Consider the following 16,818-nt stretch of genomic DNA (forward strand, 5'->3'; position numbering starts at 1 on the left):
TGACTTGGGGAACACGTCTGTTCCTCAGCGGGTCTATGAAACACTAAAGCAGATGTTCAGAAAGGGGAGGCTAAAGACGATGCTATCTGAATGGGGAGCAGGGAAATTGCAACTGAGGGCCCAAAGCTTGAAAAGCTTTGCTAGGGGCTCAGTGAGAGAAAATACCAGAACGTACTGGATAGTGAGGACAAGTCTTCTAATCAGGTCAAAGATTCAGATTTACTTACAGTGTAACTTTTTTAGGCCTTTATGGGACAAGTTTACAGGACACAGAACCACTAGATGGAGCGCAACAGAATTAAACAAAAGGTCATTAGCATATACAGTATGCCAATTAATACTCAACACACCTGAGATGGTAATCCCACTCACACACTTGCCCAATTGGTCTTTTACAAAAAAAATCTGATCTGAGTGTCAAATGTTGATATAAATTTAACATGACAAGACATCTTAAAAATGTAACACTTATGATGCAAGATACTGAAAATACTGTGAAATGCATCGACAAAGACGCTCTTCTGATGCACTTCATAATTTAGAAGGAACAAGGAATTGCTCTTTATATTAATGTTGAAAGCCAATAGGAAATAAATGAGAAGTCATATTGGCCACATTAGCACCAGAGCCCAATGCGCTATGGCTCCGACAATATGCATCAATATTTTAAACAACGATTAATCTGTCACTGACCAAATTGGGCACCTCCTGTGATCAGATCACATAACTAATACATTTTTTGAAAATCAATTAATGACTCTTACCGGACCGTCGATTGATACACCAGATCTTCCCGTCTGCGGTAATCCTCCATATGGGAGTAATTGGTATTGAACATAGCATCGTACGTAAAAATCTTCTGCTTAATAGTACCTCCGTCAGTAACCTGTAAAGAAAAAAGAATTAAACATTAATAAAAAGATGTGTCTTATAATGAAGTGGATATTCCATAGACCCCAATACATAAATAATGAGATGAGACAAGAGCAAGTACAAGAGCTCGATGCCCACAGGCAAAGTTAGTTCTCACACTTTAAAACGATCCCATTGATCCATTTAGAGTTATTATTGGTATATTATTTAAGAGCTTGTGAAGAGATGAATTTAAATGAGCGCTCAGAAACCTGCCGAGCATGATGAACTCAGCGAGACACTTACATATATGGCATTAGGAATTAAGTGCACTATAAGAGAGCGATTTAATGATGACTGACGTTTTTGCTGCATTTTGTTGGTCTGCGGCACAGGAAAGGTAATGAAATGTGAAGAGATATTGCAGAGGTGAGGGATATTCGCAGCACCATTGGCTCATTTTGCGTCTTTTTCCCCTCCCTGACGTTCTTGGCAAATGATGGAGCGCTGCTCTTTTTGCGCTAATATCCACAGGGGAGAGAAAGTCGCTTAGCATTTGAATGACTGCGATTTCTCTTCAGAGCACAGAGAGAAGAAGGAGAAAGAGGGGTGACAGATTTTAATGGAAGTGTTAATGCCTGCTTTTGAAGCGGTGGAATTGTTGGCGGGACAGGTGTCTTTCTTTCGGCGAACACTTGAGATGCTATCTATGGCCTCTTAATCTGGTCCCCAGGCGCCGTAAATCAGGCCTAGGTGGATTTGCGATTGGTTTTCCTCAGTGTGGAGAACAACAGCGCCACGGGGACAATGTTAAATTGGTTTGATTTGAACAAACAATTCACGCTGCCCTCACAAATGAGTGTAGGACAGCCACAATAACCTCCAGTCCTCTAGAGATTCACACTAAATGCCTGCAGCCACTACAACACACAATGATTCATAATTGCTTGAATTCTCTTTTAGAAAGGAATTATGGGCACAATGAATACAGGGGATAAACAATTCAAGCGTATAGGATAATGTTTACATAATGCATATCTAAAACTCACAATAACAGCAAGCTATTCCAGAGCAATTTTAACATGATTTGATTTAAAACACCTGAAACAAGAGTCTTTAAAAGTGTCAAATTGTGTGGGTTAAGAATATTTTCTAGCCCTTCCATCTCTTCCTCATAATGCAGATACAACATGAATGTTGATACAGTACATGTTGATGTAACAGAAAATATTCTTTGCTGCAATGTATATATATATATATATTTTGAAAATAACACCAAAAAGAACACACACACACACACACAAAAAAGTTGTTAATTTACGCAAACTTCCAAAAATGTTTCCACATTTTATATATTATTTTGGGAACAAATATAATGATGACTATGATGAAACAAACTGTACTAAACAAAAAACTGCTTTACACTTAGCAACTAATGAATGGTGAATATATGTTTTCAGAAAGAAACGCGTATTGCCAATCAAGAGTCTCAGAAACAGGTCAGCGAAATGCTCATTTTGTCAACCACTTGTGACAGCACTTAAAACGCATCCAAGAAACGTTTCAGCATTGCACTCTGAGCACGAGGATCACTCTGACCATCTTGCAAGCATCCGACGATGCAACTGCTACAGGTCCCACTACATTTTGCTACAGGTTCGCAGGAAAGTGGTGACATTGAAAGGTCAGCCGCTAAAAGCAAACCTGTGTTTGATAGTTGTGTTTTCCCCTCAGGTTGATCCTGGTTGCTTTTGTAGTTGACTCCAATAATGCTTTCAAATTCCTTTAAAAGGTGAGATGCAAGAATGTTTCTGTCTGACATGTCTTAGAAAACGTAAAGTGCTCCCAGTAGCTGAATACAGATTCCTTTGGTGGTTTCGGCTCTTGACTCAAATTGTTGCTGCATTGTTATGGACAGCTTGAGATGCTTCTACCAGTATTTCTTCAAGTGCAACCCAGCCACCATTCAAAATGTTTATGAAAAACTCATTTATGCCCTGTAATGTACAACCATAATGCAAAATCACCATCTTGTTTCATAAATCACAGTGAACTGCATTAGAGAACCACAGGGGAAAGGAGAATGAGAACATATGAGGACTTTTATTTTTTTTACTGAAACTGCTTTTTACCCCCTAATGGAGTATGGAGCAAAAATCTATAATTGTGGAGAAACACAATGTGAAGGGTTTGCTCTGTTTACATGTATTATGAAATGAGAGGGTGCTTGTGTTTATTCAAGCACATATGAAAATATTCGATAAGCAGCGAGTGTATGCTAAAAACGCAGAGTACATGATTAGTGGGAGAGGCAGAGTAAAGGTTCTGACATTCTCTCCGATAAATAGAAACGCGAAATGGGCCTTTCGAAAAAAAAAAAAAAAAATAGACACTGTCACCCACTTTGTCATCATGACAAGAGAAGAGGACAGTAATGAGAACATCAAGCGCATAGTGGGAAACACAAGGTGCCACTGTACAATGGAATCTAATAAAAGGAGAAAATGAAGTGAACAAATGAATGAGTATGATGGGAATTCTCTTCTCATACAGATGTTTGATAGAACATCTCATAACCCTTTCAGATCAAGGTTTAATGTGGCCTTTCTCTGTTCACTCAATACTTCATAATATATATAGAAAAAGAAAATGTAAACATTTCGTACAATTTTTTCCAAGAGTTTTTCTATATTTTGTGTGGGTGTTTCCACAATTAAAAGTGTCAAAGCAGCTATAATTAGCTTTATTTTAGAAAACAACAACATCATCTTCTTTTTTTTATTTATGTCTGAAATATTTCCTTTTAATTGTTTTCTACAATATCATGATTTGGCAAAATATGGCCATAATGTATTTAAAGATATTTTTTTATTTAAACATGAATACATTTATTTAAATATATTAGCAAAATATTGATATATTTAAATATATAGTATATTATATAAAAAAAGAAAATCAGGAAAAATATGAAAACAAAAAAATTAAAAATGCATTTTCCTAATACATGGTATTGTACATAATACATTTGGTATTGTCATTTATTCTTGTAGGCCATTCATTTAAAATGCACTATTGAAGAAGGCCATGCATATCGCTGTGGTGACGAAGGAAATGAGACGTTCAGTTGGCATGGCACACACGTGTGGGCCTATAATGATTTTACCTCCTAATCAAAATGGACCTGTACTCCCATGTGAAAGAATATCCATCATGGATGACTGTCCGCCCTGTTGTCTTGACGACTACCTCGGCTATGAGAGTGTGGAAAGAGACAGGAAACCAGATAAATGTGCTTTTATTAAGGAAAAAGGCCACATGGGGGAAACGCACATCCAGCTCAGGGTAGTTTATTGAATCTGTTCCACATATTACCGCCAAGACACTGGAGTACAACAGAGTCTACCATCTGGAGAGGAGGAAGAGGATCTGGGTGGGCGAGAACCATCTCCTCCTTCTAAGTCTGTCTATGTACCCACAACAAACCTCGCTGCCCGTAACAGTAGGATACCTTGTTCTGAAATGAAGAGGCAAAGTCCTCACTGATTATTATTATTATTATTTTAAAACACAAATGTAAATTTATGTTCCAATACCACTTAAATTTGACATCTACATTACTTACTGTAAAAAAATACAATTGTTTGATTTTTCATTTTGACATTAACAATATAATTCATGTTTAATTTATTTAAAAAACAACAAGAAGTATATTTCTCATCAAGGTAGTGCCTTTTACCATTTATTCAAAAGTAATAACTAGAAGAAAGCAGTAACAAATTTAAGATTATATCTATATTTTATTTGGGTAACACTTCAGTTTACTGTCTTATTCTTACGATTAACTAGTTGCCTATTAGCATACATATTACCAGGATATTGGCTGTTTATTATTACATATTAATGCCTTATTCTGCAATACGTAAACTTAACAACTAACTTAACTATTAAAAAGCAGTAATTATAAGTTTATTAAGGCAAAAGTCGTAGTTAATAGCTAGTTAATAGAGAGAAATGGACCCTAAACTAAAGTGTGACCTTTAGATGTTCAGCTGTTCTTTTAACACTGAACTTATTTTCAGATCATCAGTCATCAAAACTGGGTAAACACTGCACTGATAGTCACAGACAAAAAATACCTTTAATTTCACAAAGCTGATTGCTCACTTAAAAACTTAAATGATTGTGCTTTCAAATCATTTCAGGTTTGATTTTGACATGACAATGCAGTGATATCTAAGTGATATCTAAGTGCGTGAGTTGTTACTCACTTATTTGTAATTTGTCTTCCCATTGACACCATCATTTGTTCATTCTGACTCATTCGTGGACATGGAACGCACACAAAACTATATAGATCAGACAAAAAGATCAGACTGTACTCCAACAAACAAACAAACAAACACATACAACTATTATTTAAAACTATGATCATATAATCAGAGTGAATAAATTCCAATATTTAAATAAGATTTATAAAATACTTAAAAAAACATTAAAGGCATAAAAAAAAATCCTACAGACCCCAATATTTTGAATGGAAGTATACAGTATATGTACAGTACATACATAAATTGCATGTTTATATTGCATGTTTGTATATATAGTCGGAATTCCTATGTATTCCTGTCGCACTACATCTCACTTTTTACATTCCAACTACCCTCAGATGTCAGAAATCTACTCAAATTCATTATATGACAAGCATGCCTGAGCTTTAATCAGTCAAATTTGATCAGTGGCACATTATAGAGGAGTGCATCCAAGCAGGCAAACAGGATCAAGAGGGGTTGGAGAGGGGTGCAATCTACAAGTGTATGAGCGAGTAAGGTGGAGGATCCCTACAGAGTGTAAACAATGCACGCCGTCTGCTGCGGTTCCACATGGAGGCCCTGGCCTTCTCCCTACCTTCACTCAGCTCACTTCAGCAGAGTGGCACCCCATCCCTCGGGGCTAACTGAGCTGTGGTTATTTATAGAGCACTCCTGAATCACTTCCTGCAGCCTGAGGATGCACACAGGCACACACATACACACTCACATAGACACTCAATGGCTTAATCCCATCGTGACCTTAGATCACTGCCACAGTCGTGCTGAAAATGAGGCTTCAGGTAGAAGCAACCCTTGTCAACATACTGTATGGACACCAATTAACTTGATGTTTAGTTGAACAGAGACAAAAAGATCAGACTGAAAAAAACAACAAAAAAAATAAATAATAATACTTAAAACTATGACGATATAATCAGAGGGAATAAATTCCAATATTAAAAAAAAAAAACATTAAAGACATCAAAAATATACCCTCCCCCCAAATTTTTTTTTGGAATGGTAGTGTATATGTACATAGAAATAAATTGCATATTCCCAGGAGACACCCACTGCTGTCATCCTTTCAGATATGTGGTCAAAAACTCTAACGCTTCGTTATTTTTTTTCTTCTATTCCCTCCTCCGCCCATCACTTAACAGGAGTTTTGTCTCGCTCTACGACCACCCCTATTCTAAGCCATTATTCCATAACCTGAGAAAGGTTGACAGGCCTAATATTAGCGATTTGACAGCAAAATAACAACCTGCATAGCACATACTTATGTCATACGTATGCCAATGATGTGACAGACAACTATTTATCGGCTCATACAGCAGCACGTATCAATAAACTTGCTCTCACCTTGTGTCTTCTGAAGATTTAAGGTATAGTCACTCTGGATATACACCGTGGATGTCACTCTCTTGAAAATGCATGAAGCGTATTCAGCACTCTAAACAAACATAGCCATATGGGGTGCACAGTCCCTATAGTAATATTTACAGCCACACTCTTGGGTCTTCCTTTGTATGTTCTCAAATATTGCGCGTCCAGCAGTCAATCCAGTTCTGTGTGCAAAGTATACAAACCCGGCAAAATATGGTGTCTCACCCTGGGTAGGAAAGCTTTTGTAAATAACTTTTATTTGCCATCGACCTGCTTTCATCTAGTGAATGGTGACCAGACTACATAGAAACTAGCGAACAGGCGTTGTGTAAACTGAAGGAGCACTTGAGCCCAACGTGTGGAACATGGCGCTAACACCAGCAATGTCATGTGTGTGATTCCCAGTGAACACATACAGTATACTGAAAAATACAAATATTAACAAAAGGATGACAAGAAAAAGCTTTTTGTGGGGTCAGTATGTTTACAAAATCAATACTTTTATTCACCAAGGATGCATTAAAGTAATCCAATGTGACAGTAAACACATTTACTGGTCAACTGAGCTTTCTATTCATCAAATAATCCAGATTTTTTTATCATGATTTCCACAAAAAATATTCACCAGCACGACTGTTTACAGCATTGATAATAAAAAAAATAAAAAAAATTCTTGAGACCCAAATCAGCATGTAAGAATGATTTCTGAAGGATCATGTGATACTGAAGACAGGAATAATATATATTTCAACTATATTTTTGTTGATCAAATAAATGCAGATATAAGTTAAATAAGAGACTTAAAAAAAAAAATCGTACAGTCCCTAAACTTTTGTAAAAATAAAACCAGAGTGTAGGCTAAGTTAAATATATCAGTCACTTTGTATATTTTAAAATCATCAAAGCATTTTCTTTTTCATCTGTGTTATTTTAAAGGTACTGGCATATTGCACCACGTTTTGCTGTAAACAGCGAGCAAGGAGTTAATTTATTTATTAATTGCAGTAAATTAACACGTAAAATCAACTCTTATGTAAATGTAAATCCACAGAGACTGACTCATTAAAGCGTGATGTTTTACCAGAGTCCCATTGTTCAACTTTGCAGACTGGAAGATGGTGGAACTCGGATTTAATAAGATTTATTGCAGTTCTTAGTATGAGCTGACGTGTTGATGAAATTCGAACAAAAAAGACGTGATCGGCGCATTGTACTGATCTGAGTGTTATAGAACAGCTCATCTGCATGGCAATTGGTTTAATATTGTGCTCCCACAATGGGAACAATGGGCGCTCTGAAAGGAACACGAAACAGGACCGCTGTACCACTGGAAGTGTGGCCGTTTCCTCAACACCAGGGGCTCTTCATTCTAAACAACACCAAAAAATCTAATTCAAAGCTGCGCTGTAATAACTGTAACTAAATCACAGCCTCCAGTGTTTCTCCAGTAGGTCCCTGTGATATTTCCGCTATGTCTCCACAGGACGCAGCTGTGAGCTTAAACTGCTCTACCTGCTCACCTGGGAACCCACGGTGAGCCGAGGTCCCCGCTGTGCCGAGTACAGTGAGAGGCGTGCTGAATGAATTTCACGCTGCACATGTCAGATGTCTCCTCCCTTCCGGCTATGACACTGAAAGGGATCTGCCTCTCTGCAGGGCTTTCGCAGATGCCATGGGACGGGTTATCCAGTTAAACAGAGACACACAACCACCCCACCTCATGCGGATGATAGGTGCCATTACATAAATCACGTCTTCAAGGTGCAGCGCTGTCATGTGCATGTCTTGCATTAGAATATTTGTGACAGGCTCTGTTTATTTTGTGTGTCATAACAAATCAAACTACAGTAATGAGGCACATAAGCAGTCAAAAGTACACATTTCATATATGTACATCTATTCAGGGTGCCCACCCTGTTAACATTTTCCAAAAAGGTCTCTGGATAGCTTGATATCTGCCTGAAAAGGTAAAACCCAAAACCGTAATGAGGAAGTGATGTGCATGCATGGAAAAAAAAGGAAACAAAAAACCCAAGATGGCCATTGGGGTGATAAATATTCCTCTGCCCCGATGTGAGTGTCACATGCTCTAGGCATGCTGTCACTCATTTCCATTCCAAGACCACTAGGGAGGACAGAGCAGTGATTGGATAAGGCATTCTCTGGCAGATTGCTCTGGGATTAAAACTCATGCTGCCAGACATGTTCCAGCTCCAGTTGAACCCAATTCAGGGCAGAGGAGGACATCTGAACGGCTCTGGATTCACAAGGTCAAGTCAAAGGCCAGATAGTGGTCCCAAAAAATATTTGGATGCCTAAGCCACACTTGAAAATGTATGAATGTCCGTGTATTAAATATCAACCCAAGTAACAATTATTTGAAATAAAGACAGCTTACAGCCACTTAAAATGACTTCGGGACCAGCTGGTGAAAAGTAATGGCAAAAAAGTGTCAAGCGAGTTTATTCGCAATGTTTTAGAGATGCGACTTGGAGTGATACAGTGTGTATATGTGTATATATATATATATATATCTATATATATATATATATCTATATATATATATATATATATATATATATGGCAGCGAAATATAAATAGTTATTTCTAGTGGCTACAACACAAAACTGCTTTAGATAAAGCAATGGTGTGAGGCTTATTGTCTTCTAAAGAGCTGATAAATAAACAGGAAGGTTGAATTTAATACGGAAAAACATCCATGCTTATAATGCTGGGGATTTGCTGTCTGGGGCATACATTAACCTACTGCTTAAGGACAATAAATACCAAGGGGAGGACTATGAGAGGTTGTCTTGCTCTGCCAGAAGGACATTACACATGAGGTCCAATTTCCCACAAAACAAAGGAGTCAGGAAGCATTCCCTGGCCCCATGTTAACAGTAATTGGGGACTTCCTTACAGAGACTTTCACTCATTTCCTGTCAACTGAAAGGCCATAGGGCTTGACGACACGAGAACATCTCTAGGAAAACTCAACTATACACAGCAAACAACAAACCTACTCATCCATTTCCCCACCCATATCCACTTAAACAAAAAAAACATGTTATGTAAGTTTTAGTCAATGAGGAGACAACAACACATGTTATGTAAAGCCTCACTCGGCAGTCGAAAGCAATTCTTTAACTGAAGGACAATGTGACAATGGGATAAATGGGAACAAAGAGGACACAAAGACCTCTGGGAGAGTTCACCCTTAATCATTTGGGTCAGAGAGAGATAAGCATAGGTTATTTGAGTACATGTAATCTAGATTTCCAGAAATTAAATTCATATTTGAGTGTATTGTACTATGCATACTTTGCACCAAGGTAGGAAGTAATGGATTGGAAACAAGGGATTTCCTACCATGATATTATTTTACAATATAAGCAAGTAATCTAAAAAAAAAAGAAAAAAAAAGGAAACACACACACACAAACACACACACACAAACACACACACACAATTATATATTTTTTTCTTCTCCGCAATCGTGCCATGTGGGAAAGCAAACAAAAAAATTGTTGCACCGCTACACCATGGCATCAAGACAATAATTATACAGTTGATCTGTCATTTGAATATTTCATTTTATCCATCTACAGATGCGAACAGGCAGGGGTGGGTGCGAGTGCCGGCAGACAGATGGTCCAGAAGACATTACGGGCCACAGCAGATCCTGTGTGTCTGCATATGTTCAGAGCGTTCCAGAAAAGACTGTCTCTTTGCACTACACCTGCCCCTTTGGACAGAGACTCTCACCATCTGGATCTGGTGGTGGCATTGCTAAATAAGGAGAGACTGTGTGAATTATGCAAAGCTAGCGCAAGTACGATAATATTAACTTTAAAATTGTCGGTCTCAGCTGAAAATACTGCACTTCTTTTAGCAATGATAGTGCTAAATAGGTAATAGATATACTATATATAATATAGCAACTGAAATATTTGTGATTATAGAAATAATGATGTTTACATGTTCTTTGAGTATTTATTTTTGTTTATTGTTTCCAAATACATTATTTGCTATATATCATGCCATCAAAACTGACAGTCTTTACAAGTTCCTGGTCTTACTGTAAACAATTTATGCATGTTAATCCAAAGAAAAAGAACATTTGGGTAAACGTACACTATTGTTTAAAGGTTTGGCAGCAATGACATTAAATTGATCAAAAGTGACATTTATAATGTCATTTCTGTAAACCCTAACACTCAAAATATATAATTGGTTTGAGTAGAGCAAACTTAAATTAAACAAAATAGTTCAAACAAGTTAACATTTATGAGTATTTAGAACTTTCTTTTATATTTGAGTTCACGAAACCTACACATTTGAAGTAATCTGAATTGTTTAATTGTTTTGAGTTTAATGAACTCATTTCTTTTAATTTAGACTAACTTAAATCGAACTGAAACTGGGCTGGGATTTATATTTCCCAGCATGCTTTGCAATGGCACTCAAAAGGGAGAGTAAATGCTAAAATTTACATTTAATTTTATTACATTTAAATTTACAAATTGACACAATAAACATTACATATTCTATTTATCAAAAACATCCTGGAAAAAAGTATCATGGTTTTCACAAAAATACTAAGCAGCACAACTGTTTTCAACATTGATAATAATAAGAAATGTTTCTACCAAACCAGCATATTAGAAGGATTCCTGAAGGATCATGTGACACTGAAGACTGAAGTAATGGTTGCTAAAAATTCAGCTTTGCCATGACAGAAATAAATTACATTTTAAAATATAATAACATTTCAAAATATTACAGTTATTACTGTAGTTTTGATTAAATAAATTCATGCAGCCTTGGAGCATAAGAGACTTCTTTTAAAAAGTAATTTTATTTACAAAATTTTGCTGACTCCAAAGTTCTGAATAGTAGTCTGAATAGTGCAACTTGTGCCACCTCTGAAACGACTTTCCTATTCCGCTGACGTCACAAATCCACCATTTCCATTCACCTAATTTCATCCGAGCATTTAAAACCCGCTTTTCCTGATCCAATCAATTGCTGATGGATAAAATCAAGTCCAGACTAGCATTCTTTTTCTCACTGAATCCTATTGGACTAAGACAGTAAAAAAGCAATGCAAGTGGCATTTCATGTTGACTTTAAGACAAAAAGTTCAAGTTCCGTTTATTTCTAAAGCATATTTACTACCGGCCACCGGCCGACCAAAGTGCTGTACAGTAATCACAATATAGATACACAACAAAAAAACAATCACAATCACTTAATAAAAACAGGATAAATTACATGTTAAAAGCTGAGACAAACAGGTGAGTTTTAAGAGCAACTTTAAACTCAGACAAAGTGGAAGCCATTTTAATTTGGGTCTGGAGATTATCCCACAGAGTGGGGCCAGCCACTTCAAAGGCTCTATTTCCCCTTTTTTCAAGCGGGTTCTGGGAATGTGAAGGAAATTTATTTCCCGATCTAAGTCCTCTCTTAGGAGTGTACAGATGAAGTAAGTCCGTCAAATAAGATGGTGCAAGATTATTTAAGGATTTGTAGACAAGTAATATAATTTTATATTCAATTCTATACTGAACAGGTAACCAATGTAGAGATCTCAGAAGGGGTGTAAAATGATCACTTTTCAAAAAGCTCTGCATATTTCTCTATCTAGTGTACATTTCCAGTTTATTTGTATATATATACATCTTTTGTCAACTACAATTCAAATGACATCTTTAAGTGTGTAACATCTCTCTAACGTGCTAAAACAGCCCCGTAATGCCATGTTAAACAAGAGACAGAAGCCATTTCCAGCTCCACCATGAACTTGATGTGTACCATCCCAGTTTTATGTTCCACCTATTACTGAGACGACAGAGGCATCATTCAGAGATGGGCTTATCAATAATCCAGAGGAGGGATTTGGCCTTTATTTTCTGATGACGAGGTGTCAGGCAGGTTACCAAGGATTAACATACAGATTTGAAGTAATCAGTCCTCTTGTTTGCAGGATAACGGCGAAAAAATAAATGAATAATAAAAAAAAAGTCCTTATCCTGCGACGCAGCCTTCAAAAATTCATCAATCTCATACTGAGCAATGAGGCTTATTTTATACTTCTCTTAATACCAAGTGTGGTGTGATATTACTTATTTATTTACTTATTTTAACAAACCTCACAGAGGGAACAGATGGTGGCCCATTACTTACAAATCATTTAGGTTTGCAGTGTGACTTAGTCTCTGCCAACCGAACTGCGCTTGACACAGTTAATTACAGAACAAAAACCTTCATTCAATATTAAACCTCTCCTTGTCTTTTGATGCAAGTTTTCCGCCATGTGTCAAATCTGGTTTTCCAGCGTTTCTCTGTTTGTCATGTGGTACCGACGCCGATGCACTAGCTGGATCGTAATGTGTAATGGCAGCTGAAGGGAGGCTTCAAAGGGAACTTCTAAAAGGGAGTGTAAGAGGGCAGCTTTCAAAGATAAACCAAAAACGTCACCCATATTCAAAGAGCGTGTGGAAAAAAGCTTCTGTCATGAACGGCTTCCTTAAGACTTCTCTTTACAAAGAGGCCATGAGGTGTCATGTTGAATTTGATCAAAACATTTTTTAAGCAAACGGTCATGACCAGAAGACAAGTTTTCAAATGTGATTCTCTAATAACCGCTAATTTTACCAATTCAATTTCATTTTGATTCATACAACTGTAAGCTACTTAACATATTCCTTTCGTTAAAAAGTTCAAATTAAATTAAAACAAAGGCATTTGGCCTTCAAGCATTGCTCAGTCTTTACCTCATGATTTTAGATATAATAGATTAATAGCCTCCTGATTCAATGAAGAGAGGCAGGCTCTTTATAATTAAAATTAGCTGTACCAATTTCCTTTAATTTTTCTAGGCCTAATTTTGTGTTCATGTTTGATTCTAAATAGCTTATTACATTTATCCAGCCAAGAGCCATGAGTGGTTTCCTCTTTTTTTCTTGTCAATATTGTAGTTTGAATAATATTAGCAACATAATAGACAGCAGTGGGCCTATTAGGCTGCTTTTACATTGCATGCTGTAAAGATTTAATATTTTAAATATTTCAGTATTGCGCACTATTCAGTATGAGAGGCGGCTCTCTGTGCGCACGCTTTGGATGTGGGTACAGCACAGAAAACAGTGTGTTAGTCTTCTTGTGCTTGAATGGTTTAAAATCACATTAAAATCACTTTTTCTGTGCGCACACTTTGGATGTGTGTGCAGCACAGATAACAGCGCACGGGTCTTCTTGCGCTTGAATGGTTTAAAGTCATATTCAAATGCACACAAAGGAATCGATAAGAGGAATAATATATATTTTTGACAAGTATCCGATTCATGACCTTAAGCAATTAATTCCAGAATTGGAATAAATTTTCGATTTCCAACCCTACTTGAAAAATACTGAAGCTGACTGTTTACATTAAAACAATCACTAAAATATACCTCTGCTCTTTAAGGGATTCAATAAAAAAAGAAATACAGCTAAATTAATTGACATTTACTAATATATTTAATTTACATTATAATTATTTTTACAAATGAAATGTATTTATACATATGTATTTATACACAGCATGCAGTCCTTGTTAGCACACCTGCCTCCCATACCTTCCATGCTGGTTTGAATACCGCTTGTGTGGTATTGGAGCAAATAGAACCGGAGTTGTTAATAAGGCCGTGTGTCCACCAAAGTGTTTTTTTTCCCGAGGCTAGCGTATTTTTCCAATTGTTTTCAATGGAAGCGCTGCGTGTTTAAAACCCCGGCTGCATAGCGAGGAACTGAGCGTCTATTTCACGCTGAGTGCTTCAATGTTTTTTTACCAGTCGCCGAGAGTTGAAGAAGGATCAACTTTGGGTAAAAGAAAAAGAAAAAAAATGTTCAATCGCCGACAGCTAGGCGGTATCGGCAGAGCGCCTAGCATTTTCAGCTGACAAAAATAACCCCGCTTTAGTGGACACACGGCCTTATTGACCTTTGACCTTCGAACTTCAATACAAACATTGCATTAACCCTTTGTGACTTCTTATACAAAGATTGTTGTGCTGGAATTCTCACTAGTACAAAATCAAACCTCTTTAAGGCGCCATGTTTTTCAGCTCTTTTTCTCAGAAGGCATTACAGCAGCGTACAGACATTTTTGACAATGTTAAAATTGAATACGTAACCCGACAGTTGTTAAAACATCACAGCTTCCTGCCACATGCCAGGTAAATTCTGTAAATGGCACCCAAATTTGAGCACTTAGTTGGACACTTTAGCAGCTAATAAAATGGCTGTTTCGCAGGTAGGATTGAGTAAATGTGTTCTCTGACAACTAACACAGCACCTAGAGCACTACCGCTCCTCCCAATTTACCTCTATTATAGACTTTGCCTTGATTAAAATAATAGTTCTCTGGTGGCAAGACGCTAATTAACAATATTGGACTTGAGTGTGGTGACTTCTCAGCGCACACAAGCTTGACAGGTTTAACAGAATATTAATTGTTTGTGGGAATTTACATGAGTACAGATTGAGCAATCTAACATGTTAACCAATGCAACTCGGACGTTTACCCAGGCGCTGTTAATTAGCACTGTCAGGCTAACACTATTGAGATTATTTCAGGTGCACCATTCAATGTGCCAGTCACATTTGTTGTCCCTTCACGTTTGAGACATGTGGTGTATTTGCATTCTGTGATATGGGTTTGTAGCCTCACACAGTAATTTCCCTACGGGGCTTGACTTAATGTCCTATAGCCACACTACGGAAAAAAAAAGAAGGAAATGCCATAGCCTGCAGATAGAGCTTCAGCCATGCTGCTGTCAGAAACGCATAATGAGTCCTTAGTCACAGCCGAAGAAGTGCTGTGTTGATGTCCTTCACAAGAAGAGCGTCTCTTTTGACTCAGACTGTTTTTATGTGCCTTATTTATTTCACCTTGAATTCTATTTGATTACTTTGTATCTTTGACAATAAAACATTGTATTATATTTCTATTTTCTTTGCTTTCGCTTTCTGCCAGCACATTTCCCATATTTATGTAAATTTACTTGTGTGTCTGTAGCGTCTTTGCACGTACATATAATATCTTGGATTTTCTGAGGCATACTTTATATTAAAGTCTCCGAGGAGACATGTGGCATGCTTGGCATTTTCCTCGGCACGCATAATTTATGTTCCTCCTTTTCTCATGAAAATATAAGTAAATGAAAAAGAGAGAGAAAAGAGCCATACATAATGAGGAAAAAACATAACACCCTTTGGACTAAGGAGTCTAGAGAGTAAAAGTGCATGACCATTAAACGGAAGAAGAAAAAAACACAACAGGAACTCCCAGAATTTGAAACACACAGGATATCTTGGGCCAGAATGGTCTATGTCTATTGGATTTCTGACCCAGGATGATTTAGAAGGCTGGCAGTCACATTCACACCAAACAATGCAACAAAAGCTGGTACAAGGATCTCGTTTTCATCGGCAGCCATCTTGACAAAAAGACACTTGTTATATCTCATCAAACCCCACAATCTTAAATATTTTGTGTCGTTCTGCTTCCAAACCCCCCACTGTCTCTTTGCGGCAGCTAATTTGTTGTCCAGACACGAACATTTTTGGGAACCCTTGTTTAAGCAGTTGTGGTGTGGAAAGCTGCTGAGAAAAATGTGGGTTAATGGATTCTGGTTGGAGTGGGGAACACTAGGGAGCATGTCGAGGCATAAATGTTTACGTTCTCGTGGCATTGGAGACAGAGGACATGGCCTTGATGGTTGCAACTTGTGAAGTGCTTAAAAACCAGACTAGCTCACCACAAACCTCTCATTATCGTTCTGACGACGGAGTGAAACATGAGGCACATTTAAACGAAGCTTCTGGGCTGAGGGGATTTCAAGGCCCTGTGATCAGGTGCCGTGGCTTAATAAACCAAGCGACGACGGCATTGCATGGTATCGTAGAAGCGGGACGGAGGCACAGGGTACACGGATACCCCCTTCTAAATCTCCCTACTTCCACATCTTTTCTCGTTATTCTGCCTCTTCATGTAGAGTGCCTCTCTTGGAGTCTGCAGCGGGCGAGGCGAGGGGGCTGTCAAAAGGAAAGCATGAAGAAAGCTATTGTTTCCTCGCTGTGCACATGCCCAGGGAATAGATACTTGTATATGCAAGAATCACAGTCTGAAAGAGTGAAAACCCACATAAAAAAAGAAAGGAAGGATAGGAAGGAAAAATAAAGAGCATGCCATCAAAAAATGGGTGTTATTTAAGTGTTACGTGCT

General features: G+C 37.5%; 1 protein-coding gene across 3 annotated transcripts in view; it reads right to left on the bottom strand.

Annotated features, from left to right (window-relative positions):
• igsf21a (immunoglobin superfamily, member 21a) overlaps positions 1-16,818 on the bottom strand; it is a 208,513-nt gene that overhangs the window by 72,509 nt on the left and 119,186 nt on the right. For all 3 annotated transcript variants that reach the window (XM_079596919.1, XM_079596920.1, XM_079596921.1), the window contains exon 3: positions 765-886. In XM_079596919.1, the coding sequence (XP_079453045.1) occupies positions 765-886 (122 nt within the window). The remainder of the gene's footprint in view (positions 1-764; positions 887-16,818) is intronic.

Source organism: Phoxinus phoxinus (genome assembly GCF_949152265.1).
Source record: "Phoxinus phoxinus genome assembly, chromosome: 22".
Lineage (NCBI taxonomy): Eukaryota > Metazoa > Chordata > Actinopteri > Cypriniformes > Leuciscidae > Phoxinus > Phoxinus phoxinus.